Source organism: Rhineura floridana, chromosome 20, assembly GCF_030035675.1.
Source record: "Rhineura floridana isolate rRhiFlo1 chromosome 20, rRhiFlo1.hap2, whole genome shotgun sequence".
NCBI classification, from domain to species: domain Eukaryota; kingdom Metazoa; phylum Chordata; class Lepidosauria; order Squamata; family Rhineuridae; genus Rhineura; species Rhineura floridana.
Genome location: NC_084499.1, coordinates 5,387,366 through 5,407,061, shown reverse-complemented (window position 1 = coordinate 5,407,061; position 19,696 = coordinate 5,387,366). Strand labels below are relative to the sequence as shown.

General features: G+C 46.3%; 1 protein-coding gene across 4 annotated transcripts in view; it reads left to right on the top strand.

The window, feature by feature from the left end:
• Positions 1–4,875: 4,875 nt before the first annotated feature.
• The window catches only part of NR6A1 (nuclear receptor subfamily 6 group A member 1), a 132,702-nt gene continuing 117,881 nt past the window's right edge, over positions 4,876–19,696 (top strand). For 2 of the 4 annotated variants that reach the window (XM_061604110.1, XM_061604108.1), the window contains exon 1: positions 4,877–5,392. In XM_061604110.1, the coding sequence (XP_061460094.1) occupies positions 5,239–5,392 (154 nt within the window). In that variant the 5' untranslated portion in view covers positions 4,877–5,238. Of the gene's footprint in view, positions 5,393–19,696 lie in introns of all 4 variants that reach the window. The other 2 variants (XM_061604111.1, XM_061604109.1) reach the window with 2 other exon arrangements.

Below are 19,696 nucleotides of genomic sequence, written 5' to 3'. Positions count from 1 at the left end.
TTTAATAAAAAAAGAAATTAAATCCTTCAGCATTTTAGGGCAAATTCCTCCTAATTGTATGCAGTCTTGGCAAATATATACACTTTTGCATGCTGCTTTCACCGATATATGCATTTATATGTCCTCTTTACCCTAATATATGCAGATTGCATAGCTGGCTGGGAACTGTATCAATTTCTTCTCTATGCCTACTCTCAAGTCATTGGACCAATCATTTGATTAGCAGAGAGATGGTGATAACCCTTTCACCTCTGCTGATCAGCTGAGGAGGGGAATGTGTGTGTTTGTCTGTGCGTGTACAGTGTGTCTGTGAGTGTGGGGTGGCCACCCCTAAGAGCAAATGCAGCCTTTGGGCCAAAAAAGGTTTAGCCACCCTGATTGTAAACAATTGTAAACCACGCAGAGAGCTTCGGCTATGGGGCGGTATACAAATGCAATCAATCAATCAATCAATCAATCAATCACTTCACCCTAGAGATGCAAGCCATTGGCACAGATCTCCTGGATGGGGGAAAAAAGGGTGCCTGCTCCCTGTGGTGGTAATATTGATATAGGGCAGTCTGGTTCCCAGACTTTTCTCTCCATGGACCACTTGCAAGTTGCTGAGGGTCTTGGCGAAACACTTAATGAGGTTTCTGCCTGTTGGGGCAATTGTCATGCGCTGTGCTAGATGCTGTACGCCTTTTAATGGTACTGTGGTTGCTTCTTTGATTTCTTCCATATTGTATTTTGATGCATTACCATTTGGATTCCATAGAATTCATATTGTAAGAGAATAAAATACAAAATAAATAAAAGAAGCAATCAGAATTCCACTAAAAATCAATATGAATATTGAATGTGATGAATGTGTCATCTCCCGTCTTCAACCACAAATCTCCGGACACGCTGTGGATCATCCGAATGGTGTTTTTCTATTTTATTTTTTCTTTAACGAGTTGCAGAAAAATCATGCTTTTAAAAGATAGTTTTACTTTTTTGCTATTTAACATAGACGTTCTGGAATATTTAACAGGAGCTTGATGGCCCTCATCCCCCTCCAGTTAAAATTCCTTAGATGCCTCTCCTCCCAATTGAAATCTGAAAGTGCAGGGAGAAACAGACTGAGTTCTGTTTTGCTTCTGACTTCCTTAACAGTGGAGCCACAAGCATTGCTGGGTGAGCAAGAGAGCCTTCTGTGCTGCCCCCTGAAGAAAATTCTAGTTTCAGGAGCACTTTGCTAAAATATATGTCTGGGGTGTGTGAATGGCATTAGGACTGGAGGTGGGGTTAACATATAGGACTCTTATTTCTTTCCAATTTTAAAAATTGCTTGTGAATACATAGCAGTGTGGGAATGGCACTCTGCGTGTGCTCAGATGTAACACCGTTCAAAAAGCCAGTTTGTGCGTTTCAAGGATGACCTTGGGCACTGAAGGCAGGTATAATCCAGTGGAGCACTTCATATTTAAAAAGGAGTCCACTTCTGCAAGTCTTTTTTAAAAATATATATACATTTTTTACTCTGCAGGTCAGTTGTGGATCCCCCAGTGTGGTTTGGCAATGTATTTATTTATAACCTGCTTTTCCACCAAAGGTTCCAAAGTGATGAACAATAACAGTAAATAGTAAAATAGTGTGTGCAGACAGACACACATGCAAGGACAGCAGAAAAATGACACATAGCCCAGCCACCTTTTTGGCTGTGGAAAGAGGCACCAGCTAAACCCACTATGTGCCCCTGCCTCCATTATCTGGTGCAAAGCCTGTCTCTTTTGCACCTGTTCCTCCATTTCCTGGCAATGTTCTTTGTTGTGCTTATTGCGTATGGACAATAGGCCTGCTCAATGGGTAGGCCACCCCCTCCCCGCCGCCTGCTGCTGGGGATTGCTGCGTGGGTTGGGGAAGGGCAAATAATGGAGATGATGGAAGCATCTTGCAATGCAATCCTACTGATGTCTACTCAGGAGTACACAGGAAGCTGTCTTATACTGAGACTGACCCTTGGTCCATCTAGCCCAGTATAATCTACACTGACTGGCAGCGACTCTTCAGGATTTCAGACTGGGGTGTGACCTTATGTGGAGTTGATGGGTAGCTGGGACCTTCTTCTTGCAAAGGAGATCCTCTGCCGCAGAGGTACAGTCCTGCTTAGTTCAATGGAGCTCTCCCTTGGTATAGGGTTAGGATTTCACCTTGCAAAACAATGGTGAGGCTGAGCGAGGGAGGGTCTAAAACCCTCATCTGGGGCATCAAAGGAACATTAGTGCCTCTTGAATGCAGCGCTAACTGGCCAGGTGAAATAACACTCTGGCAGTGGTGTGCTAAGCAGTAGCGTGGTGGCAAATTCCGAAGTGCAGGGTCCTTTCATGATAGCCAAAGCCACGCCCCCTTCCAAAATTATACAGCCTTCTAAGATTATAGAATAATCTGACCAGGCTTGAATCCTGCCTTAGAAGACTCTTCTCATTGGCTAACACACTCCTTTTCCATGCTGATTGGCTCATACGACACTAGAGTCATAGGGACCCTGCTGGGACCTGGCTCCCCCCAAAATAAGGGGTCTAAGACCCCCTGAGACCCTAGACGACTACACCCCTGGTGCTAATTCATTTGGGCCAGGAGTTGCAGCCGCATATCGACCTATTGTTCGGAATGAGAAACCCAGCCCCTCAACAAGTGATGGTCTGATAGGCCTGCCTGGAGAAAAGGGGGGGGGAATCCAGTCCGCGCTTGGGAGCTTCCATTATATAAATGGAACTCGCCTGCACATCCAACACCCAGTCTGTGGTGGTGAAGCACTTGCTTTGCGTGCAGAAGGTCCGAGGTTCCACCCAGGTCAGGTTGGGTTGGGAAAAACGATTGCCTGAAACCCTGCAGAGCTGCTGCCAAGGGTGGCCCCCAGACGTGGTTGGACTCCAGTGCCCATCATCCTTTGCCATTGGCCATGCTGGCAGGGCCTGATGGGTGTTTGTAGCCTAGTAGTATCTGAAGGGCACCATGTTGGCTATCCCCGGCGTAGATGCCGAGCATGACTGGCCAGTGGCACGACTCAGTATAAGGACCTTCCAGTGCTCCCCTGGGACAGCCTCCCTATGAATTTCAACGGAGGAGTCAGTCTTGAGTTGTGGATCAGTTTTATCAGCAGCCTGCTTAGAAGTGAATACCACCCCTGTGCCTTCAAGAAAGTGTAGTTTGTTAAGGGTGCTGGGAATTATAGCTCTGTGAGGGGTCTCCCAACAACTCTTAGCACCCTTAACAAACTAAAGTTCCCAGGATTCTTGGGGGTGTGTGGAAGTCTTGACTCTTAAAGTGGCATAAGAGTGCTTTGAATGTATGGTGCGGATGTGACCCAGCAACTCCTGTGCCACCAGAGGCAAACTGTCATGGACAAAGCACCAGCTCCCTTTCCATAAAATAGATTCAAGCGTAAAATAACTTTTTAAAAAAATACACAAGAGGAGGAAAAATGAACCCATCACCCTAACATTGTTTTATACCCATAGATTGTTTCTTACAGAAAATATGGTTACCTTTTGCCCTGTTTGTAAACCAGGATATCAGATGCTATGATAAACAAAAATAAGTGCAAGCTTTAAAGTAGGTGGGGTGTTAAACATTTTAAATAGTTAAAAAACAACAACCAAAAAACCCACAAAGAAATATGCTTAAGATCTGCAGGAATAGATAGCTGAGCATGAACTAAATCAATCATAGGAACATTCTGTAAGAGGAAAATAGCAGAATTTATGATGATGATGATGATGATGCCAACAGTTGCAACGTTTCTTACTTGCGCCTCTCTTCCCCAGGGGTATAGTCACCCAGGATCTTGGGGGGGTCTTAGTGCTCCTACTTTTTTGGAAGCAGGGTCCTGGCAGGGTCCTTATGTTTCCAGCATCCTACAGGCCAATCAGTGTAAAAGGGGAGTGTGTTAGCCACTGAAAAGAGTCTTCTAACTTGCTTTCTTGTCCTTTCCTGCTGATTGGAGCCAATCAGAATGAAAGGAGGTGAGTCAGCCACTGAGAACACTCTTCTCAGCAGCTTACCTCTCCCTTCATGCTTATTGGCTCCTAGGGACGTCTGTTGTTGTGGGAGAAGGCATTAACAAGGATCTCATTCTCAACCCAGCAGCAAAAAAGGGGGAGAGGCATGGCTATGATATCATGAAGAGACCCTACACTTCTGAATTTGTCGCTACACTACTGCTCCAGTCTACCTCACATCTATTTGCACATTGTTCTCCGCGGGTATCATACTTGAGTTTCTCTTCACAGTCAAATTTCAGAAGGCACAACAGCCCTATGAGGTAGGAGAGCCGATTGGGGGAGGGGGAGAGAGCCCCCAGGGTGTCTCTTCTTCAGAGATTCATCTGTTCCAGAACCAACCGAAGGCTGGGAAAATAGGTCCCGGGGCTGAGTGATCCCCCTTTATTACCTCTGAGGATGCCGAGATCCCCCTCTGCGGGGCTCTCCTCTGCCTTCCGCTTCATGGTGGAGAAGCGGGACGATTCAGATTAGAGCCCGGGCCCGGCCCGGAAACTCTGGCGGCAGGGGCATGTTCCGCGGGGCAGAGCATCCTCCCTCCCTGCGTTGCTCCAGAAGAATAGTCAAAACTAGTGATGAATATTCATGAGATGTAACACCGCGCCCTGCCGAGGGGGCTTTTGGGAGAGCCCATTCTGCTCCGGAGAGAAAGTGTGAGGGGAGAGAGAGAGGAAAAGGAAAGATAGACGGATAGAATAAGCAGACAAGCGCACTGTTGCTAGAGGGTGGTCTCTGTCCCGCTCCAGCGGACACAGCGAGAAAAGTTCTCCTCGGAAGTCAGCGTACCGCTTACGTCCTCTTCTTCCTCTTCCTCCGTGCACCCCCACTCGGCGCCGAAGGTGGTTTCTCCTGCACCGCGGACTACGCTTCCCGGCGTGCCTTGGGAGGGAGGAGGAGCTGCGCGCGCGCGCGTACGAGCCGGCCGCGAGAGGGGCGTGAGGAGCGGCGGCCCGCCGGCTAGTCAGTCAGTCAGTCGCGTTGGCGGCGGCAGCAGCAGCAGCAGCAGCAACGGCAACGCGGGTCACCTCAGGAGCAGCAGCAGCAGGAGGAGGAGGAGGAGGAAGCGGTGAGGTGAGGCGAGGCGGCGGCGGCGGGGCTGACCGGCCGCGATGGGCACTCTGAGCGGCGGGCGCAGGGAGGTCCTGGCCGGGCCGTCGCCGCTGCTGCTGCTGCTGCCGCCGCCGCCGCCGCCCTCCTACCCCGCCTGACCGCCATGGAGCTGGAGCCGGAGCCCCCGCCCGGCACGGCCGCAGGAGGAGGACGGAGGCCGCCACCAGGACCAGCGCCACCGTCTCCGGGACACCCCCTGCCCCCCCCGCCGCCGCCGCCGCTGCCCCTTCCTCCTCCTCCTCCGCCTCCTCATAACGGTAGGTTAGGGGCCTGTTCCTGTGGTGGTGAAGGGGGCAATCGTGCCTCCCCAAAGCAGCCCGGATGGATACGAGGAGGAGGAGGAGGAGGAGGAGGGGGAGGGGGCGCTTCAACCCCCACCCTCCCCCACCCCTTTCTCCGCCTCCCCTTTTTGGGGCGGAGGTGTTTCTGGAGTTGCCAGAGTGGAAGGCAGGGAGGATATGCACGGGGTGACGGCGACGCCCCCCCCCGCAAAAAAGAGCCTTCCTAGCTGGCATCTGTCTCGCCCCCCTCGTCTTCATTTGTGCCCCCTCCCCCCAAATTTTGGCTGGGATCTCTCTTCTATTTCTCGCTTTTCCTAGCCCGTATATTTACTTTGCAACCCCCCCCTTGGGTGAAATCTACTAAAATGGCTGGAAATTCTCCCCCTCCCTTACTCCTTCTACCACCTCTCTTTCCATTGCGGCCCCCCTTCCCCTCTCCCAAATATTGACTAGAATGCCTTCCTTGCCCCCCTTTATTCCTTTGCCCCCCATATTTGCTGGGACCCCCCCACAACCCCATCTCCTTTCTCTGTCAATGGTTGGGACTCCTCTCCCTTCCTGCTTTCTCTCTCTCCCCCCCTCATAAATTATGTAAAGTGTGGGTGTTTAGACGGGTGAACCCACCGTAAATGGGTCTCCTCCCCCCGTCCCCCCCCCGTCCTTCCCTTCTCTTTGAAGGCTTCTTCCTCCTCCTCCGCCTCGTGCCACTTCCTCTCCTGGCCGGCCAGTGATCAATCTCACGTCTCAATGGCGTTTTGAATATTTTATAACACCGGGATTATTTGGCACTCTCTCATCTTGAAAGGCAGGAGTGATCAATAAAAATACCCCATACAAATGCAAGGAAGCCTATATTGTTATGGGGAACTTTGCAGGGAAATGGAAAGGAACAAATGTTCCCCCCCCCCAAAAGCCCAACCCCCTGCCCGCTGTCTTTCTCCTCCTTCCTCTCTCTCCCCCCACCCCGCCCCTTAAAACGAGGTGTTAAAATCTCTTGTGGCTTATTTTGCAACACAGAGGAGGCCCTTTTTATCCTGAGCTCTGTTAACTGGCCCTGTCATTGTGTTGTAATTCAACTCAAACTAGATTTTTTTAAAAAAGGGGGTCACTAAGATCCATATCTCACTCCCGCTTAGGTAACAGAAATCAGCTAAGTTAAGACAGCAACAAAACTGGTTAAACTTCACCCGCAGCCCCCCCATTGCCGCTTTCCTGGGTCAGCCGCCATCCAAACATCCATGATGCCCTCCCTGCTTTTTCAATGTCTTTTTTCCCCGACAATTTGAGAGTAGGATTGAAAGGGAAGAAGTAATTTTAGGGGCTCAGGAGTGTGCTGCAGAGTCTCTTCTTTAGAGCTGATAAGGGGAAAATATGGTCCAGGGGGTGGGGGGCTTCTGTGTCTTCCACTGGAGTTTGAACTCTTAAGATAACTCCATGGAGGCTACTTGCGTCTGCACTTTTTCCTAATTACGCTTGCAACACAGTCATATGCATCTTTACTTTGAAGTAAGTGTGTGTAGGATTCCAGGCTTAATCTAGTTCAAATAAAACTTTGTAAAATTGCTTAAAGTATTTTTGATGCAAATAGCTACATCTGTGTCAGATGCTTCTGCTTTTTATTCTGTAATTGAACTGAGTCCTGTTGTATCCAGCTCAATTCTGTGTTTTAAGGTTGAATTTACTGTTGTTAATTGTTTTCTTTTACACTGGAATTCTTGTGTGTTGTAACCTACCTTAGGTTCATTTGATGGAGAAAGGTGGTCTTTATAATAATTTTTAAAACTCCTTCCCTGGATTTTTAAAACCGTCTAGCAAATTAAAATTGTATGATTATGGTTAAAATGAATTTCAAATTAGTGGGGCTTCAAACTGATTGTTAAAGCTATCAGAAAGAGCTTTAAATGCCTTTGTTGGTGTTGTGGCATTTTGATTCACAATCTTCCAGTTTCCCGTATCAAAGCAATGCTTTCAGTCCAGTGTTCTCAGGATTTAGCTTGCAAAATCTTTCAGTTTTTTGCTCTTAAAGAATTTATATGCTAGACGAGCTATTGCTTAGCTTACCAGTGAGCACTGGGTTGAGTGTACAGTAACATCAAAAGACAGGACTGCATGTGTAACCAGGCCTTTCATGGTGGCAAGCACACTGGCTGGAGCTTGTAAGTATTTTGGAAGGATGACGTAACCCTATTAGTTCTTTTAGATGCAATAAAATGTGAAATGTTTGCATAGTATTGAGACATGCATGGCTTGATCTTCAGTCTTTCTAAATTCCTACTGCAGGAGGGGAGAAATTGACTTGCCACACAGGCAGAGGTGCAACAGTGAGAGGCTCCTAAGGACTAAATAAAGATGTAAGGCCATCTCAGATCCCAGTTCAGTAGCTTAAAGCCCAAACAGTGGCAGTTTTCTGTAACCATTCCGATAATAGTCATTGGAGGTGCACTAAATAAAATTGCTTAGGCTACAATCCTGGCCCCGCTTTCCTCGGAGTAAGCCCCTTTAAATTCCATAGGGCCTATGTATATGTTACCCTTGCAGTCTGACCCTTGGTGTTTTCTTGACCCACCATGCCAGCTGTCCTGAGACTCACAAGAGGGTGGGCAGGCTAGTTATGGTGGTTCTTCACAAGACTTTCCAGGCTGCATGTAGTTAGCCATATCTCCATTCTTGTTGGTGCCTCATACTACATTGTAACATTAAAGCCACTGTGCTGGTTATGGAGGGCAGGCATTGCCCATCTTCCTGGTTCTTTGTGTTTTGCTGTTCTAAAAGTTCCCCTTTGGATTGAAAAAGAGTTGCTCTGCTGCCTAAATGGAATGTTGGGTCCTTAAGAAATGTGTTTGAAAGAAGAAAGAGGAAAAGCCCCGAGTTGGATCAGTTCTTATAAGAGAACATTGGCTACCTTATCTTTATGATCTGGCTCTTTCTGTGTGTGTGTGTGTGTCTGTGTGTGCACTCTTCTCCAAAGAGCCTCCATCTTCATTGTGCATTCAGGCTGTGTTTCATAACTCAAAATCTGGTGGTTCTCTCTCTGGGGAGACTTTGTCTTCCACATAATTAAAATACAGTAATGGGTGAGTGGTACTTGTCTTTGTATTTTAACACAATAATCTAAGATAATTAAAAATGTAATAAGGGCTTGATCCATCCAAAGTGAAATATGTGTGCCTTGTGGCAGTTGGAAGAGCTAATAATATGCAACCCTGTACTTTAGTTACACCAGCTGAGGGGCTATGGGATTTGGCTCACTACACTAGCAAAGCTGCTCCTCCACTAAAAGTACACCAGTAGAATGTCTGAAATGGGGCAGAGTCATGGGTGGTTCACAGGAGGAGCACACTTATGCCATATCCCATACGCCGGGGTGGGGAATATGGCCCTCCAGATGTCGTTGGACTCCAAATCCTACCAGCACCAGTTAGCATGACCAATGGCCAAGAATGATGGGAGTTGTAGTCCCACCCTCTGGAGGGGCACAGGTTCCCTGTTTCTGCCAACCCTTCAGTTCATGGCCATGCTTCTGTTGATGGCACAAATGTGCGCCATTTCCAAACATGGCACAATAAATTTTCTTCCTGTTGAAATCAGTGGGAAGGAATTTTTTAAAAAATCCTGCTTCCATGTTGACAACCACCCCACCCCGCATTGCCAAAACACAAAGGGAGAGCTTTGCCTAAAACAGCCTGGTCTCAGAACACGCATGGGGAGTGTGTTGGTAACCCTAACAAATACTTTGCCTGAGGATTCCCAGGCCAAAGACCCAGCAGCAACTTCCACTCCCAATTCCTGGCGATGCCAGGACAGAGGTAAGCACTCTAACTGCTGCAACAGTCACTGTATAGTCTGAACTGTGCTGTTCTAGTTTTCTCACTCGCTCCAAACCCAGGAAGCAGTGGCTCCCACACACAAGGGAGATACTCATCCTCATATCCCCCTTAACTCTCTCTTGGCAGGCACTTCAGTCATTGCCACCACTGGCCAGACACTCGCAAATACTTTTGCTTTGCAGGATCACAGCCTTGATGCGTAAGAACTTAAGAAGAGCCTGCTGGATCAGGCTAGTGGCCCATCTAGTCCAGCATTCTGTTTGTACAGTGGTCAACCAGATGCCCCAATAGGAAGTCTGCAAGCAGGACCCAAGCGCAGTAGCGTTCTCCCCACCTTCCAGGAACTGGTATTCAGAAGCATACTGTCTCTGCCTCCTCAGAGTTCTCCTGCAATCCCAAAGACTGAGTATGGTGAGGCAGGCTTAGGCGTGAGCACTCAAATGGCAGCCCTCTTTTCTCTCCTTCCCCCAAACTCCTACTTCTGTGGGTCAGGGAGTGTGTTGCAGCTGCTGACTATTGCAAGATACTCTCTGTCTGTCCTCTTCGCGTGCTGCTTTCCTGCAAGTACAGAATCCAACCCATATCATGTTGTGTGCAGACCAAGAGGGAGACCTTTCCATGACCAGCAGCAGTGACCAGGATGCTCCCGGCTGTTCTTTTCTGGTTACTTTACCTTGCTTCAGGCAGGTTCCTTTATCCTTGGAAGCTCATAAGAACATAAGAAGAGCCTCCATGATCAGGCCAGTGGTCCGTCTGGTCCAGTACCCTGTTCTCACTGTGGCCAGCCAGATGGCCATGGGAAACCCACAAGCAGAACCTGAGTGCAAGAGCACTTCCCCCTCCTGCTGTTCCTGGCAGCTGGTTTTTAGGAGAATTTTGCACAGCCGGCATGGCAGAGCTCCACAGCAGACAGTAATGCAACATGTAAAAGTGTTTGTATCATGGAGCTGGAGCCTTAAGGGATATTGTTGCCCTTTTGTTTGTGGAGATAGCTGGTATAGCACAGTGGGGAGGAGAGCCTGGCTGGGAGTCCAGAGTCTGTGAGTTCAAATCCCTGCTCGTGTCTCCTGGGCGTCAAGGGCCAGCTAAAGATCACCCCACAGCGAGTGGCTCAGAGGTTACGTGCCCTGCTACCTGTGCAGCCGTGGGCAAGCTGCATAGTCCCAAGGAGCCCAGTTGCCCCCCAGCTGACAGTTGTGGACAAGGAAGGGGCTGGCTTGTGCAGCTGTGGCAAGCTGAGGAGGCCCTAGCCAGCTGGGGAGGACTAGCCTCAGAGGAAGGCAATGGTAAACCCCCTCGGAATACGCTTACCATGAACACCCTATTCATAGGGTCGCCATACGTTGGGATTGACTTGAAGGCAGTACATTTACATTTTTCTCTTTGTGGAGCTTCTGCTCAGGGAGCAGGAGCCCAACTAGAGTGACTGGCTGGCCACTCCATACATGTGCATTTTCTTTTCAGGATCTTCTCCAACCCAGATGCTGAACAATAAAGACTATGGATGTGCCACATGTGGTATTCCTTGCTTTTTCTAGGAATAGGCACAGTGTGATCTGGCTTTAGTCCTGTGGACTGTGAGGGGGCAGGTTTTTGTGGGTGCACAAGTGGGTGTTGGCTGATGCACAGTTGTATGAGGCAGTCAGTTGGTGAGGGCTGGCCTATTCAGTAAAACAGCAGGTGTGTGTTTGTAGGGTGATCATGTGGGTTGTGAGAGGGAGGGGGCAGGCAGAAGGGCTGGTTCACCAGTGTATGAGCTGGGCTGTTTAGGCCATGCAGCGTTCCTCTTGACTGTTTCAGGTGTGCGTGTGTGGACCCTCCCCACCTTTCCTAGTTTGGGGTTACATCCTTAATTCAAAGATGGAAACCTGCATGTAAATAAAACCAACTTGTTAATTTGGCTACGGCTTCTTCTGCACCCTCTGTAGTCTTGGGGGCTGGGAGTGGAAGCTCTGTATTTTGCCTTTCACATGGCTTTATTTTTTGGTCAGTCATGCCAAAGATGAACAGGGCCATTTCCCCCCTGGGTGGGGCTTGCACTCCTGGTTCTCAACGCTGTGCTCTATGCAGTGAGCCGCTGGAGGTTGCTGCTGCCAGTGCGTGTCTGTGGCTGCCCTTCCTGTGTGTTCTAGCCCTGCTTTGCTGTGCTGTTTCTAGGAAAGTTTCCCTCTTGGTGTGCCTTGAACCATTGTCCCAGGAGCATTTGTGTGCTCTGTACAGGCCTCTTGCCCATGGACTATGATACACAGTCTGCTTCTGTGATATAATTGCTTTTTAATATGCTTTTAAACCTTTTTTTAAAGCAATATGTTTTTTTAACCTTTAAAAAAAATCTTCAAAGCTTTTTAAACATGTTTTTAAAGTTTTGTTTTAATGTATTTTAATGTCTGTTTTTATGATGTTTTAAAGTGTTTGTAGTGGTTTTGTTTGCCGCCCTGGGCTTCTGCTGGGTGGAGGGGCGGGATATAAATCAAATAAATAAACCGCTGTGTTATGTGGGTTGTACTTCCTTCCATTTTGTTGAATTTTGTGCTCAAAATGGTGCTTGCGATAAGCAATACTGGGATTCGAACCTCTGCCTAGAGGGATGTATGGGACTTGCAGGAGCAGAGTTGTTGATGGATGCAGAGTACCCTGGTGTTGTGTGTGTTGTGATGCTGGTGGGTGTCCTTGTGAGTTCATTGGCTTTGCTGACTGCTGGGCTTCTGGCCACGTTTCCAGGAGTTCCATTGCTGTGTGTTTTCTCTTTCCCCTCCTAGGCTGAGCACATATAGTGGCCATTCTTCCAGCATCATTGCGGTGTGTCTCCCTCGCCCCAGCTTGATTATAGCATAGCAGCAGTCACTGGCTCCAGTCCAGAGGCTAGGTGCAGCCCCCACCCCCAGCTATTTTTTCTGACTCCTAAGACCCCAACAATTTTGCTGGGGGTGAAAAGAAAGAATTAAAGAGATATTGTGCTGAGGTTTAAACTTCTCCGCCCATCCTAGCTTTCTGATGGGGATGCAAATCATTTCCTCTCCAGGCATCAGATCAGTCATTTGAGTGGGGAGGGGATGGTAATTACTCTTCCTCAGTGAATGTGTATGGATCAGCTGAGGAGGGGTGCGTGCATGCAAGAGTGTGCCTCCACTCAGTATTGTCATGATGCTCCTGGAGGTTTGGTCAAAGATGGATGCAGTGCTTGGGCCAAAGAAGTGAGCTGTTTCTGGAGTGTAGAATTGCTTTACCCATCCCTCTCCTTTGAAATAAATGGAACTGAAATACTTTTAACTTCGGACTGATTTGATTGTACCATTTTTTAATCCTGAGGTCTAATCTGGTAGTTTTAAAGCTTTTTTCAACCCTCTTGTCAGTCAATTCATTGACTCTCGAGCCTTCCCTGTACACTCCTCCCTGTGCTAATAAATGTGGGGCCCAACTTAGCTCTTTAAGATCAATGGGTGTCTTATCTTGGGCTTCAGTGAGATGTTGATTGTACCCCACTGTGCTGAGGCTGCTTCTGAATGATGTCTCCATCAACTATTGTTTGCCTTCTGAAGATGTGGCTTGATTTTGAAAAGTAGCTTTTGAAAACCATCTTGTTTCATGCAAACTTTGGAGAACATTTTTTCACCCCTTTGTGTACAATTGGCAATTCCCTCTTGCCTGCATTTAAAGGGGATATAAACATTTCTGAATGCAATTCCATGCCTGGTTTGTCTGAAGGAAGGCCCACTGTGTTCAGCGGATCTTACCTCTAGATAAGTGTGTTTAGAGTTGCAACCGTGCAAAGGGCACAATCGCAGGTCTTCGTTTCCTTCTGGTGCGTATGCGCATAATGCAATGTGGAGAGATTAGCAGCACTCATGGAAATATTTTAGTCCTGTGCTCTTCGAGGTTAAATTTAGTGGTTATGTTGTGGTGTCTGAGTAAACCAAGGTATATTTTCAATTTATGCCCCTGTGCATTTGGAGGAGGAAGATGGGGTTCACGGCAAGAAATGGGACCTTGAAATGGCACAGTGATATGATGTGAAATGTTAAAAAAACAAAACAAACCCTTCAAGTTTAATTAGGCTCCTTCCTGCAGTAAAATTTCAGTAACTGTCTCTGGTGCATGAAATGTAAGAATGCCTCATCACAGTTTTGAAATGGCTGTGAGTCTCCCTTCACTGTATGCTTTGTGGGCTTTTAATACAGGGTGTTTTGCCCATTCAGAATAACAGTGGCGAAATATGCTCTGAGTCCTGTGAAATTTTTTTGTTACTCGTTGCTCTGCTTGTTCTGATGAGTAAGGGAACTTTTAGGGGGAGCAGAACTGATCCTGTTGATAAACTGATTATTTAGATAGTGTTTTAGAAGGATAATTGCTAATTCTAATTAACAGTCATTTACATAAAGAGCAGGCTGGTAGATTCACTGAGAAGGCTGCAGCTGAGCTGAAGTTAATTCTTTGCTTTCAGCTGTATTAAAGTGCCCTTTTGATTCTCTGTTGGTTCTCTTCAGCAACAATGGCTTTTGCTTTGGTGGTGAGCCTTTGTAGGTGGGATTCCTGAGGTTTGGCTTAATTCCCAATAAGAGAAGACTCATTACAGCCTTTTCCTCATAGTTAGCTTCTATAGAGTTTCATCCATTAAATTATCTATAGGGGGCAAGTTAAATTATTGGCAAGAAAGAAGTCTGAAATTGGTTATTTGGGAGCCAGAAAGCTATGCTGATCTACTGCAGATTACCCAGATACCTGCCACTAGATCGAGATCTACTTTCTGCCCACCTACAATGAGCGCCAGCTGCTGTATTGCCTTGTTTGGAGAGTAACTCCTGTAGAGTTTGGGTGGGTGCTCAGACTCTCCTGGTAACGCTCCCTGCCGTGGGGGGAGAGTGCTTGGGACCAAACTGTGGCAGTTTTGTGATTCAGACTCGAGGAGCTATTCAAGCGGGGAACCCCAGATGGCGATTGGGTGTCCTCTTGCTTCCTGGAGGTTCGGTCTGTGCTTGGGCGAGTGTGACCGTTGCACACGGCTGGTGCAGGTATAATATTTCCGTAATTAAAAGCGCAATGGCAGAGGCAGTTCCTCAGGGGAACCTAGGAAGGTGGCTTGCTTTCTTTGAATTAAAGCTAAAACACGTAATGAGCGTCTAAAACTATCTGTCTGTATTTGTTTTATTTATTTCATTTCATTTATGAATCACTTCCTATGAAACATCTTGAAGCAATCTGACAATAAACACCAGCAATTGAAACAAATTCATATGAAAAAAGCAACTTCAGGTTCAGACTGGGTCTTAGCTTTTGCTTGCTCAGTGTACCTTGTGAGTCCTAAAGAACTGATGGTTCCCTGAGAAGAGACCTGTGTGTGTTTAAATATTTATATTTCATCTTTTAAAGCATAGCCCTCACAAAGGAGCATCCAGCTTTTAAGGAGATCAGCTGAGATACATTTGAGATGTAAAGAATCTAGAATCATGAGGAAGCACCAAGTCTCCCAGCTCTTACTTTTTCTTCATGCTGCTGATTCCTATCTGATAGCTTTAAAACAATATTGCACAGCTGACTGTGGGCTTTCTATATTTCTTGGGATGCCAAACATTTTTTAAAAAATGCTGCTTATAGGACAATATTGCCTTTTGAGGGTACACTGAACGTAACTCATTAAAGGTCTGTTATGAAGCCATGTGTGGATGCTTGGTTTCCTCCCTTTCGGTTATGTTGGCGTAGTGGACTCCCTGGATGACAGGGCTCTTTTATACCTAAGCCTGGCTTCAGATCTCCACACTGAGGATATCAGTTTGAAAATGAATGTCATGCATCCCACTGTAGTGTTGTTCCAGAAAGGTTAGCTGATTATATGTCAACTGTATGTAGCTCACAAGTCACATTGTGTTTCCCTGTTGTTGCCCCCAATGCTAGCCAGTCTGTTTCTCCCCAGTCCTAATAATATATCTAAATTATCAGTGGTAGCATTAATACCAATACTGGGAGGGCTGGAAAAATTAAACTTCTTAAAGCTATTGCATTTGAATGTAAACAAACAATAATAATCCAATTACAGAATAAATGACTTTGCCTTTATCACTGTGGTCTTGAAATGTTTTATATATTGTTATATGTATGTTTCACTTTATTGCTTTGTGAGATTCTCTAAAAGGCACTAAATATACTTACTAAATCTTCTGTCGTAAAATACTAGCTTTTGGCAAATTCTGTATGCAGAATTTAATAGAACAACAAAGTGAATTAAATGTCTTGATCTAACAATGGGGACTAAGTGATCTGTTATGTTTGCTTCCCTTTATACTCTTGCCAATTTTTGTCAGATTCTAAGGTAGTATTGATGTCATGGTACTGTTCTGAGTGTAGTTGGCAAAACAACTGACTCTGAGAATAGGCTTAATGCCAGATAGCTCCAGCCTTACTCTTTAGGGCAGCCTTTCCCAACCAGTGTGCCTCCTGATGTTGTTGGACCACAATTCCCATCTTTCCTGACCATTGGCAATGCTGGCTGAGGCTGATGGGAGTTGTGGTCCAACAACATCTGGAGGCACACTGGTTCTGAAAGGCTGCTTTAGGGTCTCACAAAAGTCCAATAATCTGCTGTACACCAGACAATTTACTTCAGCTGTAGCAATGGTTCTGCTTTTGTCTTGTGACAAAATATGTTTTTAAGGTTCTTTTGTTTTAATATGTTTTGAAGTCTTCTTTTTTTAAGATGTTTTAAAATGCTTTTAGTATTTTTGTTGGTCGCCCTGGGCTTCTTCTGGGAGGAAAGGTGGGATATAAATTTAATAAATAAAGGAATACCTAATCACTTTGAATGAATTCAAGTCGGCAGAGCCCGATAAACAGCATCCTAGAGTATTAAAGGAACTGGCTGAAGAACTCTCAGAACCACTGTCTATTATCTTTGTGAAATCATGGAGGACTGGTGAAGTGCCAGATGACTGGAGGAGAGCTAATGTTGTCCCTATCTTCAAAAAGGGCACAAAGGAGGAACCGGGGAGCTACAGACTAGTCAGCATAATATCAATCCCTGGAAAAACTCTAGAGCAAATTATAAAGCAGTCAGTCTGTAAGCACCTTGAAAACAAAGCAGTGATTACTAGGAGCCAACATGGATTTATGAAGAACAAATCCTGCCAAACTAATCTTATCTCTTTTTTTGATCGGGTAACCTCCCTTGTAGACTGTGGGAATGCTGTGGACATAATATATCTCAACTTCAGCAAAGCTTTTGGCAAAGTGCCCCATGATACTCTGATTAGCAAGCTAGCTAAATGTGGGCTGGATGGAACAGCTATCAGGTGGATCCACAGTTGGTTCCTTCTCAAATTGGGTGGAAGTAATGAGTGGGGTACCACAGGGCTCGGTCCTGGGCTCAGTGCTCTTCAACATTTTTATTAACGACTTGGATGAGGAGGTACAGAGCATGCTTATCAAATCTGCAAAACTTTTTTAGCTCCTCTATTTGATGGTGATTCTAAGTTCTGTTGCTTTTTATTGTGTTGATCTGTTGTACCTAGTTCTTGTGGTTTGATTGGCTTATTCGTGGATATTTATTGTAGCAGTTTGTTTATCCCTGTTGAATTTCATGCTGTTGTTTTCAGCCCAATGCTCCAGCCTATTCTATTGCTGGTTTAATATGTCTTTGTTTTAATTGTGAGCTCCTTGACAGTTTTTTCTTGAAGGGTGGGTGTACATTCTAAAACTGGAGATGTCTGAGACCCAGCAAACCTGCCATACAGGACTGATGCTGGCATGTGGGAGGGAGAACTGATGCGTGTAACCACTTTTTTATCTTCCATTTGGCCTCAGGAAGCCAACTGCCTGTTGGTGAGAAGAGCACAGTGGAGGCTAAGAGGGGTTTAATCCCTGCCATCCGAGTGGTATAAAATGTGGATACTGTTAAAATAGAGGGTGGTGTTACAAAGCAGTAGTCCAGCCTTCCGTCAACCTTGGGCTCTTGGAAGTTTGAGTATAACTGCCATAATCCCTGACCATTAGCCATGCTGGCTGGGGATGGTGTGAGTTGTAGTCCAATGACCAGATATCATTAACCCAAAGTTTGGGAAGGTTGCAATAGACAGTGGTCAGGGCTGCCTTATGCATCCTTCTGTGGGACCAGGATGGATAAAATCTGTCTCTGTCATCCCCCCCAGCCTCCCCGCCCGCCACTATAGATTCCAGTTTTGTGCCCAGGATTCCAGATCTGTGCAGAGATTGCTGGTCACAATTCTTCCTCCCAAGATCCAGGCACTCAAAGACTCTTTGGGTTCACTGGAAGAGCTAGTTAGGTGGGGCAAAAGGGACAGGGAGCATAGAGACTCAAGAGTCTCTCATTACTGGTAACCCTACCCAGTTCTCCTCTGGCTTCTTGGTTCTCCCAAGCTTGTGCCTGCCATTTATTGCGGGAGGGAAATAGGATCATTATTTGTTGCAAGGATGAGACTGCTTGCAATTGGCTGCCAGTGTGCCAGTCCTGCTTGTGTGCACTTGTGAAGGACCATGCTCAACATCCAAGCTGCTGGTGATGGGTGGGGTCTGTGGTGTAGGTGCTGGGGGCTGTTCAGAGTGGCTCAGCTGGTGTGGGGTGACCCACAGGATGTAGGGGCAGACCTTTGTTTGTATGTGGACCTGTATAATGATATTGACCAAGGCAGAAAGTACAGGGAAAACATTTTGGGCAAGTCTGAACAGGCAAGGGTTTTACTGCTAATCTCATTTGCAAACATAATAAAAGCTGTCAGGACGTGACATGAAGGTATTTATTGCTTGGAGCCAGTGGTGAGCCAAACCAGTGGTCAAGAAGCTCTGGCTAGCAGGAGAATTTTCCCCGGTCAGTCTGTGGCCTGTTGTTCTGGAACTGGAGATAAGGAGGTCCTAGTGCATTTGGAATTTGGTTCTTAAAAAGTGGGACAGCGGCTTGATTCACTTACAGATTATGTGTTCATTTTGGTCTACAGTCGAACGCGACACAAAATGGACCAGAAGGAGTCAGCTGTTACCACTTGTTCCTTCTGCTCACCTGACTTTGGGAGAGCATGGAAATCAAAGAGAACCCTTTCACAGGACTTTGTACCTCTTGATTTCACTACTGGAAAGTAGCAGGAAAGTAGTCCAGGCCTATGCTTGTGATCAGTCTTATTTCTGTGTATTCCTGGCCTTCTCCCCAGTCACTTGTCTCTGTTGCCAGTGGTCAGCTTGAAGCTGGGCAAGGGTGTACAAAGCTAGCAGGGCTGCTCCTCGGGGCTATAGAGGATGAAGAGTGCTTTAAGGGCGCAGTACGCATTATGCTGTACGTAGGAAAATATCATACTCTGTATTGCAGCTGATTATCTTCATTTCTGGCCAGTGTAGACCAGAGCTTGGAAAAGTTACTTTTTTAAACTACAACTCCCATCAGCCCCAGCCAGCACGGCCACTGGAGTGGGCTGATGGGAGTTGTAGTCCAAAAAAGTAACTTTTCCAAGCTCTGGTGTAGACATTGGGATAGATGTTCTATATCAGAAGTAGCCAACGTGGTGCTGTCCAGATGCCATTGGACTCCCAGTTCCCATCGACACCAGTCAGCATGGTCGATGATTAGGGCGATGGAAGTTGTAGTCCAGCAACAACTAGAGTGCACTACATTAGCTACTTTATTTATTTGTTTGTTTGTTTATTTATTTATTATTTGATTTATATCCTGTCGTTCCGTCCAGCAGGAGCCCAGGGCGGCAAACAAAAGCACTAAAAACACTTTAAAACATCGTAAAAACAGACCTTAAAATACATTAAAACAAAACAACTTTAAAAACATTTATTTTATAAAGCTTAAAAAATATCTTAAATAAAAAGGTTTAAAAAATATTAAAAAGCAATTCCGACACAGACACAGACTGGGATAGGTCTCAACTTAAAAGTCTTGTTGAAACATCGTAGTGCCTGCAGTGAGCTTATTGCTCTCCTAAGCTGGTTGCTGATCAAAGAAAGAGATCAGAATGTAGTTTCACACATTACTTTAAGCTAGTGCTTTGTTTGGCATCCCTTCCCCCATTTTCTGCAGAACCGGGTCAATACAGTGTCAGACTATAATTTTAAAACATTTTAAATTTGCATTGCCGAGCTGTGCTTGTTCAGATCAGAAGTGATGAATCCACTTGTAACTTCCACTGGTTGGTAAGGCTTAGTGGGCATTCAGAGCCACTTCTTGAGAGAGAGGGCTATAAATTGTCAGCTCCCTTTTGTTGTCTTCTGCCACATTGTTTAGATGGGCATCCATGCAGTTTGCTTTTGTGTTAGGTCTATAATTACCTTATACAGTACTAAATCAGACCATTGGTCCATTTGGTCACTGTTGTCAGCACTGACCGGCAGCAGCTTGCCAGGGCTTCAGACGGGTGTGTGCATATGTGTCTTTCCCAGCCCTACCTGAAGATGTTGAAAATTGAACCTGGGATCTTCTGTGGTTCAAGCAGGTGCTACCATGAAGCCCCTC